The sequence below is a fragment of the Bos javanicus genome, chromosome X (assembly GCF_032452875.1).
Source record: "Bos javanicus breed banteng chromosome X, ARS-OSU_banteng_1.0, whole genome shotgun sequence".
Taxonomy (NCBI): domain Eukaryota; kingdom Metazoa; phylum Chordata; class Mammalia; order Artiodactyla; family Bovidae; genus Bos; species Bos javanicus.
In genome coordinates, this window is record NC_083897.1 from 104,227,803 (window position 1) to 104,250,156 (window position 22,354).

Consider the following 22,354-nt stretch of genomic DNA (forward strand, 5'->3'; position numbering starts at 1 on the left):
AGCCTGCGCGGCAACGAAGACCCAGCACAGCCCCAAATAAATAAATACAGTGTTTAGAAATATGTAAAACAAATTCTGAGTTCATATAGTAGCATTATGTTAAGGACTATTGCTCAAGAGGTAATTTTTTTTAATTGAGATATAGTTAACATTTAGCATTATATTAGTTTCAGGTGTACAACATAATGATATATGTATATATTGTGCAATGATCACCACAGTAAGTCTAATTACTCTCTGTCACCATGCAAATGTACAATATAATATTATTGACTAGTCACCAGGCTGTACATTACTTCTCATGACTTATTTATTTTTGTGATTGGAAGTCTGTACCGGTTACCCCCTTCACCCATTTTGTCCCTCCAACCCTCTTTCTCTCTGGCAAACACCATTCTGGTCTCTGTGTCTGTGAGTTTTGTTTTGTTTGTTCATTTGTTCTGATTTTGAGATTGTGTATGACTGAAATCTTATTTGTCTGTCTCTATCAGACTTACTCAACATAATACCCTCAAGGTCCATCCACTTTGTCACAATGGCAAGAGTTCATTCTTTTTTATGACTGAGTAGTATTCTGTTGTGAGTGTGTGAGTGTACACACACACACACTATCTTTGTTCATTTACCCGTCAATGGACACTTAGGTTGTTTCTGTCTTGGCTAATGTAAATAATGCTGCAGTAGCATGAGGGTGCATATATCTTTTTAAAGTAGTGTTTTTGTTTTCTTCAGATAAGTACTCAGAAGTCAAATTGCTCAATCATTTGGTAGTTCTTGTTGAAAGTGAAAGTCACTCAGTAGTGTCCAACTCTTTGTGACCCCATGGACTACACAGTCCATGGAATTCTCTAGGCCAGAATACTGGAGTGGGTAGCCTTTCCCTTCTCCAGAGGATCTTCTGAACCCAGGGTTCAAACCCAGGTCTCCCACATTGCAAGCAGATTCTTTACCAGCTGAGCCACAAGGGAAGCCCAAGAATAGTGGAGTGGGTAGCCTATCCCTTCTTCAGTGGATCTTCCCAACCCAGGAATTGAACTGGGGTCTCCTGGATTGCAGACAGATTCTTTACCAACTGAGCTGTCAAGGAAGCCCCCATGTGGTAGTTGTATTTTTAGTTTTTTGAGGAACCTCCATACTGTTTTCTAGAATGACTGCACCAATTTATATTTCCACCAATAGTGTGTGAGGGTTCCCTTTCTTTCTACATCTTCACCAACACTTGTTATTTCTTACCTTTTTGATGATAGTCATTCTAACAGGTTAGGGGGTGATCTTTCATTTTGGGGATTTGCATTTCCCTGATGATTATTGATTTCGAGCATCTTTTCGTGTACTTGTGGGCCATCTGTCTTATTTGGAAAAATGTCTGTTCAGATCCTCTGCCCACTGTTTAAATCAGATTGTTTGGGATTCTGTTACTGAGTTGTATGAAGCAATTTTATTTTGAATTCTGTTCTTGAGAGGTAATTACATCAGTACCATATGAGAAATAATGATGGACAACACACTCTAATACTTTCAATAATATAGTCAGTCAGCTTTTTGGTTGGCCATGGTATAATGACAGTCCAAAACCAAATACAGTCCCTAAGTAGTTATGTTTGAATACTGTGCTTCAGCTTTCATTTACATTCTGATTGATTTATTCAACAAATATCCGAGTACCTACTTCGCACAGTATACTATGTTTCGAGTCCTAAAGGCATTATGGTCTCAGTAGACAGATGAAATACTGTATCTGTTACCAGCTACTACAGATCAACACACAGTGATTTATAGCAATCACCATTTATTTGCTTTCAGTTCTGCAGTTGGGCAAAGCTTAAGGAGGACTGCTCAATTTTGTCTCACAGGCTGTTGGCTAAGGTGGCATGGCTAGTATCCACAAAGGCTTCACTCACTTTTCTGGCATCTCAGCAGAAGTAAATAGAACAGCTGGAAGCTGGCTGGGCCCTCTTTGCAGTCTCTCATTCAGAACCTCTCTCTCTCTCTCACCTCTTCATGGCCTCCCTTTCTAGCAGGACAGTGTCTCACGGCACCAAAGGAGCAAAAATGAAGCCTCAACCTAGAAATGGCACCATGTCATGTCTTCTGCCTTCTGTTAGTCAAAATGTCACAAGAGTAGCCTGGATTCAAGAGGAGGAAAAACAGGTTGTGCCTTTTAGAGGAGCAACATATGTGCACAAGGATAGGAGGACTTGTTCACGGCCATCTTCGCAGATAGGCAAAACAAATAATTACCATCCAAGGTATGGGGTGGGCAGAGTCATAGAAAATTCACGGAGAAAGTTGCATTTGAGCCTAGTCTTGAGTCATGGGGGAGTTACAACAGGATGAGAGGACATTTCAAGCAATAGGAATAGTGTAGGCAACAGCTCAAAGTTACTGTAATAAATTTTAGTAAGTTTATTATATCTAAGGCACATGCCAAATAATTTTGAGGAAGCATCCAGAAACATGAACTTCCCAGGTGGCAATGGTAGTAAAGAACCTTCCTGCCAATGCAAGAGATGCAGGTTTGATCCCTGGGTCAGGAAGATTCCCTGGAGGAGGGCACGGCAACCCACTGCAGTATTCTTGCCTGGAGAATCCCATGGACAGAGGAGCCTGACAGGCTGCAGTCCATAGGGTTGCAAAGAATCAGACATGACTGAAGCGATTTAGCATGCACACACACATTCAGAAACAGTCTAAGGAAAGGAAGAGAGAACTGATTCTCAAACTGCACGTTAATAAGAAACCACCAGAAAAGGCACCATTGTTGACTTGGGAAGCAGACTCTCAACACAGAGCACACATTATTGTTGATATTCTTTATATTTTAGTACCTGAAATCTATACATTTCGCATGTAACTATAGTGTTCACATCTAGCTAATTGGTAAATTGGGATTGGGTTTTTTTTTTTCTTAAGACATCCATCCAAAAATACATATCGAGTGCCTACTGTGTGTCTGGCAGTATCCTAGGAACCAGAGCTACATCATCAAACAAAACAGACCAAATCACTGACCCTGTGGAGCTGACTTTGTAGTTCAGGGAGACAGACACTGACCACTGAGCATAAAGAAGTCAACTGTATAGTAGGTTAGAGATGTGAAAAGGACTACAGGGAAGAGAAAAAAAAAAGCAGCCAAAGGAATGAGGACTGCTGGAGAAGGGGTTGCAGTATTAAATAGGGTGATGAAGCAGGCCCCATTGAGCAGTTGACCTCTGGCAAGGAGAGACAGTGGGCTAACTTTGGGGGACACCAAAGGAGGAGGATTCTGGGTAAAAGAAAGGCAGGAGCATAAGTGGCCTATTTGAGCAAGAACAAGGAGGCCAGTGTGATTGAAGCAAAGTGGCCAAAGGGGAGAGTGGATAGTAGATGAGGTTAGAGAGGAAAGGAGGGGAGGAGAACCTTTAACCTTTACTCTGACAGAACTGAGGATTCACAAAAAGTTTTGAACAAAGACAGATGGTGATCTGACTTTCCACGGTAACAGGACGACATTGCTTTGTTGTTCTAATAGATTGAATAGGGGCTCCAGGGTGGAACTTGGGAAGCAGGAGATGGTCCTGCCTGGCAGGGCCAGAGTGGTAGCAAGGAAGTGATTAAAAAAAAAAAAAAAGTAGATTCCAGGTATATTTGAAGGTTATGTCCACAGGATTTGCTAATATAATTTCAGTAGCTTAGATAACCCAAAGTAGTTTCATTCAGGACCTTATTATAGAGGTTTTCCAATGTAGTGATCTTTAATAATAATGCAACTTTAATGACAGTACATTTCCCATGGCTAATAATTTAAACTTTCACTGGATGTGTTCTTACTCTTTGCTAATAATAACAAATTTTGTGAAGAAGCTTTTCTTCATATTCAGATAGTGGATATTCAGTGACTTGTCTGGATATAGATTTCCTCTGTATATAGATTTTGATTTCTATAGTGAGTTTTTGTCAAAGTTTTCTTCCTTTTTACTCAGTAAAGAAAACAGAAGACCATTGCAACAGTCCATTCCTTTGAGAAAAATTTCGATTATTTAATCGTCCCTTTTAGCTAGCCAAGCATATTCCCATTTTCTCCCTTGTTCTGGTTCTCATTCTCCTTCCCTCCTTCCTTCCCCTCCCCCCAAGTTCTTGGCATAGATCCAGAAGCATTGGGTTTCAAACATTCTAGAATTATATTAATACTTTTTTCTTTACTTAGTAAGCATTTCTTTTTGAAATCAGAATGCTGCTGCTGCTGCTAAGTCGCTTCAGTCGTGTCCGACTCTGTGCGACCCCATAGACGGCCTCCTACCAGGCTCCTCTGTCCCTGGGATTCTCCAGGCAAGAACACTGGAGTGGGTTGCCATTTCCTTCTCTAGTGCATGAAAGTGAAAAGTGAAAGTGAAGTCGCTCAGTCGTGTCCGACTCTTAGCAACCTCATGGACTGCAGCCTACCAGGCTCCTCCATCCATGGGATTTTCCAGGCAAGAGTACTGGAGTGGGGTGCCATTGCCTTCTCCATGAAATCAGAATACCTGAGTCTAAAAATGTTTGGTTCTATCAGGTTACATTTGAGTCTATGGTGCCATGTGAAGAAGCAGTTTCATATGAAATTGTGTAAAATGTAATTGTATAATTCTTTGAAGAATCTTGAGAGTCCCTTGGACTGCAAGGAGGTCAAACCAGTCAATTCTAAAGGAAATTAGTCCTGAATATTCATTGGAAGGACTAATGCTAAAGCTCCAATACTTTGGCCATGATGCAAAGAACTGACTCATTGGAAAAGACCCTGGTGCTGGGAAAGACTGAAGACAGGAGGAGAAGGGGACGACAGAGGATGAGATAGTTGGATGGTATCATCAACATGATGGACATGAGTTTGAGTAAGCTCCAGGAGTTGGTGATGGACAGGGAGGCCTGGCGTGCTGCAGTCCATGGGGTCAAAGAGTCAGACACGACTGCGCCACTGAACTGACTGACGTAAGTTTGGGAAGACGTGTCATCATAGTACAGCATCTCCCAACAGCCGTATACGTTTGGGGCCGGGTTCTTTGTTGTGGGGGGCTCTCCTTTGTGTTGCTACCTCTGCCTAGCCTCAACCCAGTAGATGCCAGTAGCATTTCCCCGCTGTATGATGCTCAAAAATGACTCCCAACATTTCCAAATGCCCCTCAAAAACCACCCCTGGTTGATGCCCACAGTCATAATATTCTACTTCTCATGCTTTGCCTCCCTACAGGCATTAAATAGGGCATGTATGCAAATTTCTTTTTTCTATCACCTTTCCTTTTATTCCTGTTTTTTTTTCTTGTGAAAGGATGTGAAAACTTTCATTATGTTTCAGTGTTTTCTTCCTCTCGCCCCTAAATGAAAAGTACTTTTAAAAAAAATAGTCCAGTTTTTTAGGTAAATGCAACTCCTGGCTCCTTGCTGGCCTTCGTTCCCTCTGTTCAGCCATGAGAGTCGCCGTTTTATTGTCTCTCCTGTCTCCCAGAGACGCCACACAAAGCATCACTTGAGCGCGGAGAGAACACCAAGCCTCAGACCTTTCTACGCCACTGACCTACTGACGTCTGATTTTAATAAGCCAAGTTGAAGTTAAGCCGCTTCTTTGAGCAAACTGCTTGACACACAGTCCCTTTCTATTCTGAATAGGGCCTGTGCCCAGGAGGTTTGGGGGCTCTGGTTTAGTTCTCAGAACTGCAAAACCCCAAATCTCACAGCTGCTCAGCCAGGAACCTCCACCCAAGCGTTTCTGTGTGTGCTTCCTTTAAATGGTTTCCTCGCTAACCCATGAACACGCCCGGCTGCTCTCTGGCCACCTTCTGGTATCAGTTCTCCTTTCACCAGCCGAGGGCCAGACTTCATTATAAATGGTTGTTCATCACATCACTCTAGTTGCGGTGGCATTGTGGATTTCTTATGGTATTTCTTCTTCCATCGCTCTTGACATTTGTCTTACATCTCTTACTATAGCTCCCCCAAAGTCCCTCATGTTTATATTATATAGAACATTGAGAGTTTCCTTAAGATGAAAGTAAATTCTGTTCTTTATTATAATAAGCACGCAGGCTTACCTTCTCTGTTACTTTTGTAAGATTGTCGAGCGTAATGTACATGTTCAGCTTGATCATGGGGTTTTTAATACTTAGAAATACAAGATACATTAAAGATGACCTTGCTTCTCTTTTTCCACCCATCCCCCGTTTCAAAAAAAAAATCAACTCCAACTTTCTTTTGCTCAGTAGACGCGAGTGCTTTCACTGCTGGTTCCCTTCTGAGCCAGCAGTAGCAAGCATGTACCATACAGCCAGTGCATTTGTACTGTCATGTATAAAAACCCTTCAGGCTGTAGTAACTCTTGCCACTGATATCAATTCACTTTGAATCCCAAGGCAGTCAAAGAAGGCTCATGGCATTAGGTTGTGGGATTGAAATGCTTAGCAAACTACCAGTGCCCCTCTGTGCTGTGCTCCCTTTGTGGTTTGCCAAGCAAGATTCCCTCTCAGCTTGTCTCCGCATATTCACTCATAACAGCTCCCTCTCTGCAGACTGCAAAGCCCCAGGTGGGCTGCAGCCAGCCTTAACCAGATCAGAGCAGGGTTGACATTGGAGGGGAGCAACACTTGCCACCCCCACAATGTGTCTGTTTGGCTTGAAGATTATTGGGGGCTGGTTATTTTTAAGAAGCAAGAGACTCAGGAAGTCTTTCTTTACACCTCCCCCTTAACCGCCTGAAACAATTTAAAGGGTCTGATCCAGGAAGAGTACTAGCACCGGAGATGTCTGCAGAGAATGTGGGCTAGGTGTGGTGGGTGAACTCAGCAGGCTAGGGAGACCAAAGTCCCCTCTGCATCCCGTAGTCTTGGTAGCAAGCATTTGTTTCCCAAACATTTGTTTCTCCATCTCCATGTGAATTGCCTTCCTCCCCTTTGAGGTCCCCAACCCCTACCCTCTTCTCCTTCTCTCAGTTGGCTCATAAATTCCAACTGCCCAGCTTATCCTTGAGCCGCATATTCCAGAGGATATGAGGCCATATTCCCCTTAGGTATGTAATTTATTTTGTTTTTTTTTTTTTTTTTCTCCTGTTAATCCATTTCAGGTCAGGAGAACCTACAGGAGTAGAGGAAAATTTTTTCCTTCCCCAGCATCTTCCTGTTCTCCCCAAAGAATAGAAACTCACTTCCAGGAGGAGTACTCCATCCTTCATTTTGCTGTTCTAGTCTTAATTGTTCATGTTCCTGATTAATAGTTTGCAGGTTGCCTTGATGGGAGTGTATATATGAAAGGATAAAGGGGGAAATAAACCTTTGTCATGCCTGCAATGTTCTTGCCTGGAGAATCCCAGGGACGGGGGAGCCTGATGGGCTGCCATCTATGGGGTCACACAGAGTCGGACATGACTGAAGTGACTCAGCATGCCTGTTAAGACACAATCTTGTCAATCTTTAAGTCAAAATTTGGGGTTTCTGAAATTGTGTTTGATGTTAACTCACAGACACATTAAAAGCATCACTTTCCTGAAATTCACACTCCAAATTTAGGATAAATTTTAGAAAGTGATACTTCCTAAAAAATATTTGCCATGACATTAAATAGTCAGTTCCTCAATTACACAAAAAAATTCAACATAATTTGCAATCACCTATTCATGAAAGCATCTATGGTGTAAAGATAAACATGGTGACTAATAAGCTCAGTACAGAGAATTAAAATGGAAGTTTCTACCAGAATGAGTAACTTGAGAAATTGCATATCTCCTTTTCTGCCTTTTTCTAATGTAGAGAAGTCTACTTTGGTGTAGTATCTTTTATTTAAATAGTGGTGTAAAGTGATTTTTTTAATAATGATTTTCAGAAGTTACATATGTTTTTGAAACTAAGTGAAGTGAGATTTGATTCAGCGTTGCTTATGTTAAGTGAGAACTATTGATCAGCTTCTCAATTCCTTTTAGTCTAATGAGTTTTGGTTTAAACCTTATGTAAGAAAGTATGCTGGGAGGGATTGGGGCAGGAGGAGAAGGGGACGACAGAGGATGAGATGGCTAGATGGCATCACCGACTCGATGGACGTGAGTTTGACTGAACTCCGGGAGTTGGTGATGGACAGGGAGGCCTGGCATGCTGCGATTCATGGGGTCACAAAGAGTCGGACACGACTGAGAGACTGAACTGAACTGAAGAAAGTATTGCTGTAACTGTGGAGAAACTTGGGTGTTTGGGTTGACTTTGAGTTAATATGTGATTCTCATGTCTATGAAATTGCTAGATTAGACACCCTTGTTTACAGCCAACACTTAAGGAGTCACCTGGAGTTCCCAGGTCTTCCTTTGTCTCTGCAAATTAAAAATAATCAGCCAGAAATAAGATTGCTGCTATAAAAGAATAATTGTATACTATAAATATTTGAAGCCAGCATGAGTTTTTTCACATATTTCTCTGAACATTTTCTTCTCTCATTTAAACACTGAAGTAAAAAAAGGAGAAAAATTATTTACTGTTTTCTATTCTTAATGAAAATCACACAGATTTGTTTCTGTGTAATGTTAATTGTTTCTACATTTTAAATTCTGCAACAAAACATGCTATGAGATGAAAGGCTTAAGAGTGCTATGTGAACTAACTTTAAACTTCTTTTTGAGCACTGAAGAAATTGCCATGTAGGGAATAGATGAGTCTTTAAGCAGTTTCCGACTGAGCAACTTCACTTTCACTTTTCACTTTCATGCATTGGAGAAGGAAATGGCAACCCACTCCAGTGTTCTTGCCTGGAGAATCCCAGGGACGGGGGAGCCTGGTGGGCTGCCGTTTTTGGGGTCGCACAGAGTTGGACACGACTGAAGTGACATAGCAGCAGCAGCAGCAATGAAGTAGCAGGTTACAGTTCAGGTTTATTCAGCTTCAGTTTTGTTCAGCTGTTTATGTTTGGTTCTTATCCGAGCAATTACAAGTACCATAGGAGCAGAAATAGAAAATAGACTAAAGCTCCAAAGTTGCTTATGGTCTCTTTAGGAAGATAAACACACATTCTTTTTTATTTTTAATTATATTGTATATAATACAGAATATAGCCATCATCATTTGTCTTATAAGATTACATCTAAGAAAGAAATTACCATAAAGAAAGGCTTACTCTTTAAATATTTAGGTAGATATTAGAGAAAATTTTAGATGACTTATTTAACTATGCACTTCAGTGTTTTCATCAGTTAATTGGCATACATCAGGATTGTGACGATTAAAATAATACATGTGAAACCTGTAAGCACATAGCACATGCTTAGTAAATGAGAGCTACTCATAGTAGTAATGTCATCTGGCTTAATAATAGTACCTATGAATTACATAGCATTTTTCTGTTCTACAAATGAAGAAATTAACACTTACAGAGGGTGATTTCCCTGAGATTGTCCAGCTAAATAAGAGTTGGAACTAGGACTGAATCTAGGGACTCTAACTCCAGAGACCAGTCTCACAATGGTGATACTGTTATACTGCCTATCATTCATTCATTCATTTCACAAAAATTAATTGAACACATTTACATGCTAGGTACTGTTTGTCATTAATAACATTATTTATATTGAATACAGAGGAGAATCAACAAAATGTGAAGATCATATAATGACATTTTTATTTTGACAAAGCCTAATCCAAATATTTAAGCGTATTTATAAATAACATCTACTTAATAAATACTGGAATCAATGAATATTGCTTCTCTCAGGATCGTGGACCGGATAATACCAAATAAATAATATGTTTATAAAACCTTGGATTTTTTACAGTACATTATTCATACACTTAGATAGGACTTAAATGAGGAATTTTCTTATTCACTTTTTTATTTTACTCGTTTTAAAAGTTACCAACAATACATTACCCATACATGGACCCTTGTAGTCTAATTACTAGAAAGTAGGAAAGTCATAAACCACTTGCTGCTTTATCCTATAGTTTTGAATTATTGTGCTTTGCATAGAAGCATCCATGGTTGAGTTTAAACAGAAAATCATCTGGTGGTTTCATATGTGGTGGGCTCCTTGCAATATGCTTGTCTTTTGCCTCTGTAAGTCTCATCTCAACTTTCACTCTAAGTAGAACCATAAAATGAGTTTTATGTTTGTTGGTTGGTTGATTTTGTTTTTAAAAACCAAAGAGGCTTTCTAGGTGCCTATTTTCAACCAAGCTATGACCTGTTAAACCCGTCATTTAGGGGTCCCAGTAGGGTCATATGAACAGTTTTCTGTTTTGTGATATTTTCCGTTCAGAAATCAATCAGAGGGTTGCAGATGGGGTGCATCAGGTTTTGTAAAGAGATTGTATAGTGTCTTCTTGAATGTTTTATCTAAAAAAAGAAATATAATGGGGTCTGTGCTACTTCTGGCTGATGCAAGACAGGTGAGGATGTTTTTTATTTCAATTAAATCATTCAGTTGCTGACAGTCCAGTCTTCGGTGTACAACAAAAAAAATGGGTTTAAAAATGCTGTATGGAAGGAAGCAAACTATTAGTAGAATCTGTATGACCAAAAGGTGCCTTTTCACAGAGCTGTAAGTCAGATCTTTCTCTGTAATGGATGTACAAGTCCTTATTTTTCTCAGATGGTTGACAAAAGAGTAGTATGATGTTAGGACAACTAAAAATGAAAACCCAATAAATGTGGTTCCAATGAGGCCTGCAGTCTGAGAGATCTCGGCTCCTAGTTCCATCTGTGAATTATAGCACTTCGTCTCTTCCCCTTTTGTGGTCTCTTCAACCGAGTAGTATATGATAATTGGAATAATTATGCCTAGAACAACTATCCATATGTAAACACATAGTTTTCTAGCAAAGTTGGGCTGGCGAAATTTTTTCAGCAAGTGGCCATAAAATACTTTCTCGTAACACGAAGTGGTCTCTTGTGTGGAATCCTTTTTCATTAAGGTAGCATAGCGGCTTATGGCAATCCAGCTTAAAATTAAGAGGCTGACAAACATACTCACATGCATGGATAGAGTTCCCAAAAAATTGACCACCCTGCATTGTGGAGATTGATATTCCCACTGAAAACCTTTTAGGAAATAGATACCCATGAAAGGCATGGCACTGCACACGAGTAAGTTTGCAGTCACGAGATGTGCTAGGTAGATGTGTGTTGATGTTTTCTTAGCTATTTTTGTTAAAAATATCCACTGGGAGAGAGAATTTCCAAACAGACCAATGATACAAAGGAAGGTATAAATGATCGGTAAAGCCATGTAAGAGATCTTGGATGGTTGAATACATGTTGAGTTGTTACTCATTTATATCAGATTTCCTTGAATTTTGCCACAGGAGCTAGAACAGAGTTGCAGATATTTAATATTAAAATTACAAATGGTATTTAAACTGAATAATTTTTTAAGCATTGGCTAAAATAAAATAGTAACATAAATATAGTGAACGGAAAGGGAAAGTAGAGATGCCTTCTCACCTTTTCTAATCACGATTGTCCAATTGAAATAAAAGCAGGTAGTTGATTATTGTGGATGGTGCCTTTGTCTAAAGAATAAAATTTGATAGAAATAGTTAAATGCCTGAGATTTATTCTTTTATACTAGAGAAATGTGTAATTCTTATACTAGATTTTAAGGTAGTTTGTAAAAGACAATTGATTTTGGCCTAGGAAGGTAATTTTTAGAATTTAAAGGTACTTGCAAGCAATACTTACTGGCCAAAGTAAACTGTTGCAAAAGTATTTTGCGGTCATGTTAACACAAGACCAATTTTTAATTACCACCCTGCTGCTGCATTGCTTCAGTCATGTCCAACTCTGGGCGACCCCATAGACGGCAGCCCACCAGGCTTCTCTGTCCCTGGGATTCTCTGGGCAAGAATACTGGAGTGGGTTGCCATTTCCTTCTCCAAATTACCACCTTAATTGTCCATAAGTACTTTTTAAAATGGTGTCTTTTCATGGCTAAGTTAAAGAGCTTCTCTCTAATCCAGTACTATTAGAAGAGTCTCTTTTTGTATTTCAGAAGTAAACTTAATTCTGTATCAACATTCAGGCAAGATCTTGAATTAAACAGAAGAAAAATGTAGTGACCAAGGATAGACACCAGGATAACAGGGTCCTTACCAGATGTCATCAGTAATTTCTTATTTCAGATATTTAATGCTCATCTATCATACTTTAGTAAAAATATAGTTCAAGATTCTGAATCAAACAGTAGTTGCTATTGCTTGTTGGTTAGAGCGCCCTCATGTGTCTTTGTGTGTAACTTAGTACCTTGGTTTTTCAGAGAAGTGTTTTGTTTTTTGTTTTTTAGAAGATACTTTAACCACAGTATAAATGCAGGTATGATTTGGCCTTTTTAATGTCTTGTTTTTAAATGTCTCTTGCTTCAAAAGGTACACGTACAGACTCCTTTTCATATTTTTCTCATTCCTTTATTTTTCTTTTAGTTGGAAATAAGAAAAGGTTTTGGATTCTGGTCAAATAAAAACCATGAGCTCTTTTCAGAATGTGCTTCAGTTCTCCATATTTTTCACCGTACATTTCTAAGTACCACATTCTCCACTCTTTTATAATCTAGAATAAGGATACTCAGGTTTTTTTCTTCTCATTCTCTCTTTTGATAAACACAAAATTTTTTTGCTGTACAGTGCCTTCTGAGATTCTTATATGCTCCTAGCCCCTCAGGAATATTTTACTCTTTACCCCTCTTCAGCATCAGATTATATTTTTTGCATCTTAGATTATAAAAGTAGGGATTTTTCCCAAAATATAGCACTGTATTTTTGAAATTACTTTTTAAACCAATCTTCACTCAAAGGCTTGAAAGCTTGGGTATCTGTAGGTTCAAATACTAAGACCCTTAATGTCTACCAGTGTCTATCATGTTATTTTGTTGCTTTGCAATTTTTATTTAGAAAATGATGCATATGCTTCAGAGTGAGTTTGTATCTGAGTCCAGTACAGCCTGGCAAATGGAAATTGATTTAAAAATCAGACAGTGAAATTAGCCAGTTTATTTCTTAAGAAAAACAATTATCTGATCAAAGTGGTTGTTTATATTACATAAAAAATGGAACTTCCTTTTGTGATGATGTTAAAGAAAAACACTAGCTACTGCCTTGTATAGAAAATGCGTTGTGTTCTAAAATCTATAAAGGTGGTGCTTTTGTATTAATGGATAGTATTCTTTAAAAAAAAAAAAAGCTAGACCACCACTAGGGCATCTGTCACCATCTTATTCATTACCATTGCCTTGCTTTTCTGTTTCACCCTAGCAGATGCTTCAGAACAGAGGAGAGGTAAAAAGACCTTCACAGAGGCTAGCTTTTTCGGATGGATGACCTTGAGACTCTAGAGGCACCTTCAGTATAACAGACAACAACTAGTTGACCATCTTTAGCTTGCCAAACATCAAGCTTGTATCTACTAGGTACCTCTCCTTTAAAAGTAAAGTTTGATTATAAAACTGCTAGATAATTATTTTCTAAAATTTAGAAACCATAAGGCTTAAGAAATCAAATAACAATCACATGTTACATATACAGAATGGCTCTCTAGAAAATGTGTGCAAGTCTGCGTTCCGCTCAGCAGAATGCCTGTCTTGAATCAGTCCTGTAACACATTGTACCTCTGCTAATTTGACAAATGAAAGATGTCTACAATTCTAACTTTAGCTACTAGCGGTTACCTACATAATTAATATGCTGACCTTTCTTAGTGATCAGTTTTCAAATGTAAACATTTTAATCCTGTTAGAGTTTTTATATAAAGAGTTAACTTTTAAGCTCAAACTGAGTGATCAGTCTTACCTGTATCAGTAGTTTATGCCAGCCAAGGCTCTGTTGTTCAGGGTGGTGATGCTCAATTTCAGATTTATAATTCTCTGATCATCAGTCTTCCATTATCTTTCAGTTTTACTCAAGGAAAATAGATTCTTGCATGACACCAACTACAGTGGGAAGAAAGGAAATTAAACGCAGTATTGAAGAAATTCGATAGTTATGGTGAATGTAGCAACTACCTTCTGAAAAAAAAAAAACTCATTTCTCTATTTCTATAGTGGGAGGAAGTTGGTGGACAATATATATACTGTGCTTCCTTATTATTATTTCATGAACCGGTTACACCTCACTTAGCTTCATTAGCATGCTTGGCAGAAGTTAAGTTCAAAGGTTTAGTCCCCGTGGCTAGTTACTTTTGTAAAAATACAGTGGTAGAGGAAACCATTCCATAGTAACCCTCTAAAATATTGGTACAAACTTTTTTGTAAAATCATTTGTGGATGGCTTATTTGCAACTCAGCTTTATTGTAAATAAAGGGAAGCAGAATTCAAAGTTGTTTTACTTGTAGGAGGTTACTGGAATCAAATGTAGAACTGGGGGATAAAGAAGTGAGGCCCAGAGCAGTACACTGTAAGCACAGCCTACACTCAAGGGTTTTGGTCTCATCTTGGGGTGGGGGGTGTGTGTGTGCACATGCACTCAGTTGCTCTGTCGTGTCCAACTCTTTGCGACCCCATGGACTGTAGCCCACCAGGCTCCTCTGTCCATGGGATCATCCCAGCAAGAATACTTGCATAGGTTGCCATTTCCCCAATAGACTGACCCATTCTACTTCAGATTGTCCTCTGCTGCCTCCATTCAGATTCAAAAGCAGTACATTGGAGCATTTCATTATGAATTTGGGAAATCCTGGAAAGTGCCAGAACTGAAGACCAAATATGCCTCAAATCAATAGTTATATTACAATATAAAGAACTGTGAAACCAATTTGAGGTACAGGATTGTTTCATCAGTCTATTAACCATTAACTAAATGAACGCTAAGTACCATAGTTAAACCAGTGGGAGTCTGAGGATGGGAACAGCAATCTAATTTCATCAGGCTCAAGCACTTCAGTTATCTGTAACAATCTTCATTTAAAATTAAGAAATATACTTTGCCATTTCTCATAACCCGTCATGCTATCTTATTTCTTGATTGGATAAATTCACCCGAATGCTTGCTAATATTTCTCTTTAAAATAATAATGAGGACTACCTGAGTGTCTGGATTTTGTTCTGCTGTTATTCATCTTTGCAATGCTTGCCATCATTTAATTAAGAACAGTGACTCATCTGGGGTTACATGGCCATTGATTGAAGTAGTCTGGCCTCTGGAATTCCTATCATTTTTATTTCAACAATTTTTCATGTTCCAGGAAGAAATTATTTAGAACAAAAAATAGTCTAGATGTCCATCAACAGATGAATGGATAAAGAAATTGTGATAAATTTATACAATGGAATATTATTTGGCCATAAAAAGGAATGAATGTGTGTCAGTTGTAGTGAGGTGGATGAACCTAGAGGCTCTTTTACAAAGTGAAGTAAGTCAGAAAGAGAAAAACAAGTACCGCATATTAACACATATATATGAAATCTAGAAAAGTGGTACTGATGAACCGAGTAGAGAATGCACTTGTAGACACAGAGGGCGTGGGACAAACTGAGAGAGTAGTTTTGACGTACATACTATCACGTGTGAAATAGTGGGAAGTTGCTAAATAACACAGGGAGCCCAGCCTGGCACTCTGTGATGACCTAGAAGGGTAGGATAGAGGGAGGGAGGGAAGGGATATATATAGACTGATTTGCATTGTTGTACGGCAGAAACCAACACAAAATTGTAAAGCAATTTTCTACCAATTAATAAAATTTTTATAAAACAGTTTGAAATAATTTAGAGAAGAAAGAATGTAAAAGGAATCCTGTTTATAAGTGATCAAAAGATAATTTTGGTATTACCTTTTTGAGGGTTAAGCACCTTCAGCCCAAGAAAAAAGAATGTCCTTACTCTCTACAACTTATCTTCCATTGTCCCCAAACTCAGTAGATGATACCATCACTTCTTCAGTTATTCAAGCTAAAAACCTAGGAATCACCCTTGATTCCTCTCTTTCCTTTGCATCTCACATCCAATCAATTGCTGCTACTGCAGCTTCTGTCACCACCACCACTAGTATTAGCCTCATTTAATGAAAGCCTGTTATGTGCCAGGCATCCTGTTAAATGCTTTACATGCATGTCTTATTTAGTCTTCACAATACTCTGTGAAATAATACTATGAAATAAGTATCTTCATTTTATAGGTGAGGAAAACTGAACCTCAGAAAAGTCACGTAAGTTGCCCAAGGTCACGTAGCCATCTGTCCTCACAGAGCAAGTAATTGAAGAGAACAAGACCATAGTTTCAATGCCTTTTTAAAAAATCTAGCCTCTAAAGTCAACACCACCACTTCTGCAGTATTCTGTTGGTCTCCTAAAGCCAGCAGGGATTCAGTGTGGGAGGTATAAATACCAGCAGATGATGGTCGTTGGGAGCCATCTTGGATGCTGGCTACCACAGATGGCAATCAACCATTGAACCAAGGAAGAGTCAGAAGTACTGCTTCAAATGATAGTCAGATGACATAATTTATCTGGCAAGAATGCCTGGATAGGTGTAATTTTCACCTTTTCTTCCTCTATTTTGATTTTTTTTTAATGCTCTGTAGTTCTCTTAAACAGTGCAGTTCATTTCACAAATGTTTGTTGGAGTTACTGCTGTGTTTCCAGTAGTGTGTGGAGGTCACTGAAGAAGTATAACATGCCCAAGGTGGCACAGCTAGTAAATTTACTTTAAGGTACATGTTTGGGGTTTGTTTTTTTTTTTCCAACCTCACCCTCTCCCTTAGCAGCAATTACTGGTTTTTTTAGAGTCAATAAGGATAAGTAAACTAGAGTCAAGTTTTCAATACTTTTATTCATAGACAGGGTTTCTAGGCTCTGAGGTAGCAGAATTGACTGGGAGAACTCAAGCCCAATTTTATTCTTTCTTGGAGAACTTTGGACTTCATTAAGCTAATTTTTATTCTGTCAATATCAGTATAAAGTCTTTATGATTTTAGTGATTTTGAGTTCCCTAATTGAAATAGAAGGAAAATTTTATTTATATTTTTCTAAGACACTGGGCAGTATTCATGCAATTGGTAAAAGGTGTGGATGTCAGAGAATTACCAGAAATATAGCTCAGGCAGAAATGTCAAGAATTGCAAGTTCTCTGTCAAAGTGACCCCTTGGACTTTTCTCATTTAGGTCACCTGTAGTTTTCTTTGGTTCTCATTCATCTTTCCCATGCTTCTCTTCTTCAAAGTTCTGCTTCTGTTTCCAAGTCTAAATGCTCTTGCCTAACCAATTCTAATTACTTCCTATAGCCTCTGCCAAATACTGGCTTCCTCAGTGTTCTGCTCTGACCCTTATGATTTACTCCTTGAGGTATTAGAGTAATTCCCCAGAGTGTAAGTCCTGCCATGTATGAAGTTTCCTGCTTTTGAGATGTTAGATGTTCAAAGGGCACGCATGCTCCAGTGCAGTTTGACAATCCACAGTGAGCTGTATTCAGCAGGGGTATATAAGAGCTTTCCTAAAAAAAAAAAAAAAAAAGCTTTCCTGGTGGATCACTAGGATTAGGACAGAGTCCCTTTTCAACTTGCCTCAGAGCCAGAACCCAGAGGACACAAAACAGCTCAGTCATACCTGTAACATTGTGCTTAAACTAGACAGTTATTTTGACCTACCAGCTTAGTGTCTTCTAAAATGGCAACAGTGGGTCTTTAAAGCCCTGTCTCTGATGACTCAGAAGCTGAGGGCATTGGGAGGCTGGTGTGCAGTAAGAGAAGACATGCCTTATGTGGTCCACATTAGAACTTCACATTCACAAGATAATTATTTCTTCAAGGGGGAGTGGGATGAGGGGGCAGTGGAAGCCTTTATCCAGTTCACTGCACACCCAAGCCAGCAGTTACCTCTAGGAGGATTGAAACAGAGACCTGTTACTCAAAGCTGTGGTTTGTTCAAGGCTCTCTGAGGTCCCTGCTCTCTTCAGGATGTGGTGTCTGGCCACAGCCCTGTCTCTGTCTCCAGTTGCACTGTGCTCAGGCCTCAACATCTACCACGAGCAGCTATAATCATGGCTGTCTCACCCTTAATCAGGGTATGAAGATCCTCTACTTGCTGCTACAAGCTGGCTTGGGAGTATTTCCCTCAAGAACTGTTTTAAAAAAAAAAAAAACCAACAGAAATTATAGTCCAAAGTGTGAAAATGTATAATAGCACAGAAGAGTGATTACCTCTGGAGAAGGAAATGGCAACCCACTCCAGTACTCTTGTCTGGAAAATCCCATGGACGGAGGAGCCTGGTAGGTTACAGTCCATGGGGTCGCAAAGAGTCAGACACGACTGAGTGACTTCCCTTTTTCTTTCTTTCTTTCTTTCTTTTCTTTTCTTTTGTAAGAAAGGTCTAATGGCAAAACATAAAATGGAACTGCCAGTTAGAGTTTCACTATACTTCACCTTTGGCTTTTGTCTTTCCAGATACTCTTGAACGTACTGGGTACATTGTCTTCTAGAAATGCACACCATCGAAACATGGCGGCAGTCATTAGAACTAGAATCTCCACAGAGGTGGCAGTTGGAAAGCAGATGGGAAATTTGCAGATTTTAGGAAGAGGGAAACTTCAGCATTGGATTAGATGAAGCAAAGATATTTTTGAGGACAGTCAAATTTTGAACTTCAACATCTTTGAGTCAATCAAGTTTGGTTCATATCATGCTTCAGAACCTACCTACCTTTTTGTTTTCAAGTTCTTTGAAAAGCCAAAAGTAGACTAAAATTTCTGAAAATGGAACATTGGATGATAGAATTCTTAAAATAATTTAGGCCATTTTATTGTCACAGGTATAAAATATATACATATACCTACACCCTAGTGACTTGGATTATGACTTGCAGTGAGATTTAGGGAGTTAAAAAGGCATCATGTATCAGTGCCCAGAACCCTCATCACTGCCCCTTTCTTCCAAAGACCATTTCCTGGCCATTTTATTACCAATCACTTCTTTGGAATCTCTAGATAAAATTGTCTGGAGGGTAAGTCTGCTGCTCTGTGTCAGTATCGTTACTTAAGGGGAAAAAAGATGTCAAAGGAAGATGAGTAAAGAGTTGAGTATCTAAGGTCTTACATCCTATACCTATTCCGTTCAGTTCAGTTCAGTCGCTCAGTTGTGTCCGACTCTTTGTGACCCCATGAATCGTAGCACACCAGGCTTCCCTGTCATCATCAACTCCCGGAGTTCACTCAAACCCACGTCCATTGAGTCAGTGATGCCATCCAGCCATCTCATCCTCTGTCTTCCCCTTTTCCTCCTGCCCCCAATCCCTCCCAGCATCAGGGTCTTTTCCAATGAGTCAACTCTTCCCATGAGGTGGACAAAGTACTGGAGCTTCAGCTTTAGGATCATTCCCTCCAAAGAACACCCAGGGCTGATCTCCTTCAAAATGGACTGGTTGGATCTCCTTGCAGTCCAAGGGACTCTCAAGAGTCTTCTCTAACACCACAGTTCAAAAGCATCAATTCTTCGGCGCTCAGCTTTCTTCACAGTCCAACTCTCACATCCATACATGACCACTGGAAAAACCATAGCCTTGACTAGACAGACCTTTGTTGGCAAAGTAATGTCTCTGCTTTTCAATATGCTATCTAGGTTGGTCATAACTTTTCTTTCAAGGAGTAAGCGTCTTTTAATTTCATGGCTGCAATCACCATCTGCAGTGATTTTGGAGCCCAAAAAATAAAGTCTGACACTGTTTCCACTGTTTCCCCATCTATTTCCCATGAAGTGATGGGACCAGATGCCATGATCTTCGTTTTCTGAATGTTGAGCTTTAAGCCAACTTTTTCACTCTCCTCTTTCACTTTCATCAAGAGGCTTTTTTTTAGTTCCTCTTCACTTTCTGCCATAAGGGTGGTATCATCTGCATATCTGAGGTTATTGATATTTCTCCTGGCAATCTTGATTCCAGCTTGTGCTTCTTCCAGCCCAGCATTTCTCATGATGTACTCTGCATACAAGTTAAATAAGCAGGGTGACAATATACAGCCTTGATGTACTCCTTTTCCTATTTGGAACCAGTCAGCTAGCTGTTCCATGTCCAGTTCTAACTGTTGCTTCCTGACCTGCATATAGGTTTCTCAAGAGGCAGGTCAGGTGGTCTGGTAGTCCCAACTCTTTCAGAATTTTCCACAGTTTATTGTGATCCACGCAGTCAAAGGCTTTGGCATAGTCAATAAAGCAGAAATAGATGTTTTTCTGGAACTCTCTTCCTTTTTTGATGATCCAGCATATGTTGGCAATTTGATCTCTGGTTCCTCTGCCTTTTCTAAAACGAGCTTGAACATCTGGAAGTTCACGGTTCACATATTGCTGAAGCCTGGCTTAGAGAATCTTGAGCATTACTTTACTAGCGTGTGAGATGAGTGCAAGTGTGTGGTAGTTTGAGCATTCTTTGGCATTGCCTTTCTTTGGGATTGGAATGAAAACTGACCTTTTCCAGTCCTGTGGCCACTGCTGAGTTTTCCAAATTTGCTGGCATATTGAGTGCAGCACTTTCACAGCATCATCTTCCAGGATTTGAAATAGCTCAACTGGAATTCCATCACCTCCACTAGTTTTGTTCACAGTGATCCTTTCTAAGGCCCACTTGACTTCACATTCCAGGATGTCTGGCTCTAGGTCAGTGATCACACCATCGTGATTATCTGGGCTGTGAAGCTCTTTTTTGTACAGTTCTTCTGTGTATTCTTGCCACCTCTTCTTAATATCTTCTGCTTCTGTTAGGTCCATACCATTTCTGTCCTTTATTGTGCCCATCTTTGCATGAAATGTTCCCTTGGTATCTCTAATTTTCTTGAAGAGATCTCTAGTCTTCCCCATTCTGTTGTTTTCCTCTATTTCTTTGCATTGATCGCTGAGGAAGGCTTTCTTATCTCTCCTTGCTATTCTTTGGAACTCTGCCTTCAAATGTTATGTCTTTCCTTTTCTCCTTCACTTTTTGCTTCTCTTCTTTTCACAGCTATTTGTAAGGCCTCCCCAGACAGCCATTTTGCTTTTTTGCATTTCTTTTCCATGGGGATGGTCTTGATCCTTGTCCCCTGTACAATGTCACGAACCTCAGTCCATAGTTCATCAGGCACTCTATCTATCAGATCTAGGCCCTTAAATCTATTTCTCACTTCCACTGTATAATCATAAGGGATTTGATTTAGGTCATACCTGAATGGTCTAGTGGTTTTCCCTACTTTCTTCAATTTAAGTCTGAATTTGGCAATAAGGAGCTCATGGTCTGAGCCACAGTCAGCTCCTGGTCTTGTTTTTGCTGACTGTATAGAGCTTCTCCATCTTTGGCTGCAAAAAATATAATCAGTCTGATTTCGGTGTTGACCATCTGGTGATATCTACATGTAGAGTCTTCTCTTGTGTTGTTGGAAGAAGGTGTTTGCTATGACCAATGCATTCTCTTGTCAAAACTCTATTAGCCCTTGCCCTGCTTCATTCCGTATTCCAAGGCCAAATTTGCCTGTTACTCCAGGTGTTTCTTGACTTCCTACTTTTGCATTCCAGTCCCCTATAATGAAAAGGACATCTTTTTTGGGTGTTAGTTCTAAAAGGTTTTGTAAGTCTTCATAGAACTGTTCAACTTCAGCTTCTTCAGTGTTACTGGTTGGGGCATAGGCTTGGATTACTGTGATATTGAATGGTTTGCCTTGGAAACGAACAGAGATCATTCTGTCATTTTTGAGATTGCATCCAAGTACTGCATTTGGACTCTTTTGTTGACCATGATGGCTAGTCCATTTCTTCTAAGGGATTCCTGCGCGCAGTAGTAGATATAATGATCATCTGAGTTAAATTAACCCATTCCAGTCCATTTTAGTTTGCTGATTCCTAGAATGCCGACGTTCACTCTTGACATCTCCTGTTTGAGCACTTCCAATTTGCCTTGATTCATGGAACTAACATTCCAGGTTCCTATGCAATATTGCTCTTTACAGCATCGGACCTTGCTTCTATCACCAGTCACATCCACAACTGGGTATTGTTTTTGCTTTGGCTCCTTCCCTTCATTCTTTCTAGAGTTATATCTCCACTGATCTCCAGTAGCATGTTGGGCCCCTACTGACCTGGGGAGTTCCTCTTTCAGTATCATTTTGCCTTTTCATACTGTTCATGGGGTTCTCAAGGCAAGAATACTGAAGTGGTTTGCCATTCCCTTCTCCAGTGGACCACATTCTGTCAGACCTCTCCACCATGACCCGCCCATCTTGGGTGGCCCCACAGGGCATGGCTTAGTTTCATTGAGTTGGACAAGGCTCTGGTCCATATGATTAGATTGACTATAGTTTTCTGTGATTATGGTTTCAATGTGTCTGCCCTCTGATGCCCTCTTGCAATACCTACTGTCTTACTTGGGTTTCTCTTACCTTGGACATGGGGTATCTATTCACAGCTGCTCCAGGAAAGTGCAGCCACTGCTCCTTACCTTGGAC

The 22,354-nt window shown here is 39.6% G+C and overlaps 2 protein-coding genes across 9 annotated transcripts in view; one reads left to right on the forward strand and one right to left on the reverse strand.

The window, feature by feature from the left end:
- CASK (calcium/calmodulin dependent serine protein kinase) overlaps positions 1-22,354 on the forward strand; it is a 372,618-nt gene that overhangs the window by 189,202 nt on the left and 161,062 nt on the right. The window lies entirely within an intron of this gene.
- Positions 9,578-14,096, reverse strand: GPR82 (G protein-coupled receptor 82). The gene is made up of 3 exons (XM_061410402.1): positions 13,758-14,096; positions 11,422-11,489; positions 9,578-11,285 (listed from the first exon to the last, which is right to left on the reverse strand). The coding sequence occupies exon 3, from the start codon at positions 11,249-11,251 to the stop codon at positions 10,241-10,243; it is 1,011 nt and encodes a 336-aa protein (XP_061266386.1). The 5' UTR covers positions 11,252-11,285; positions 11,422-11,489; positions 13,758-14,096; the 3' UTR covers positions 9,578-10,240.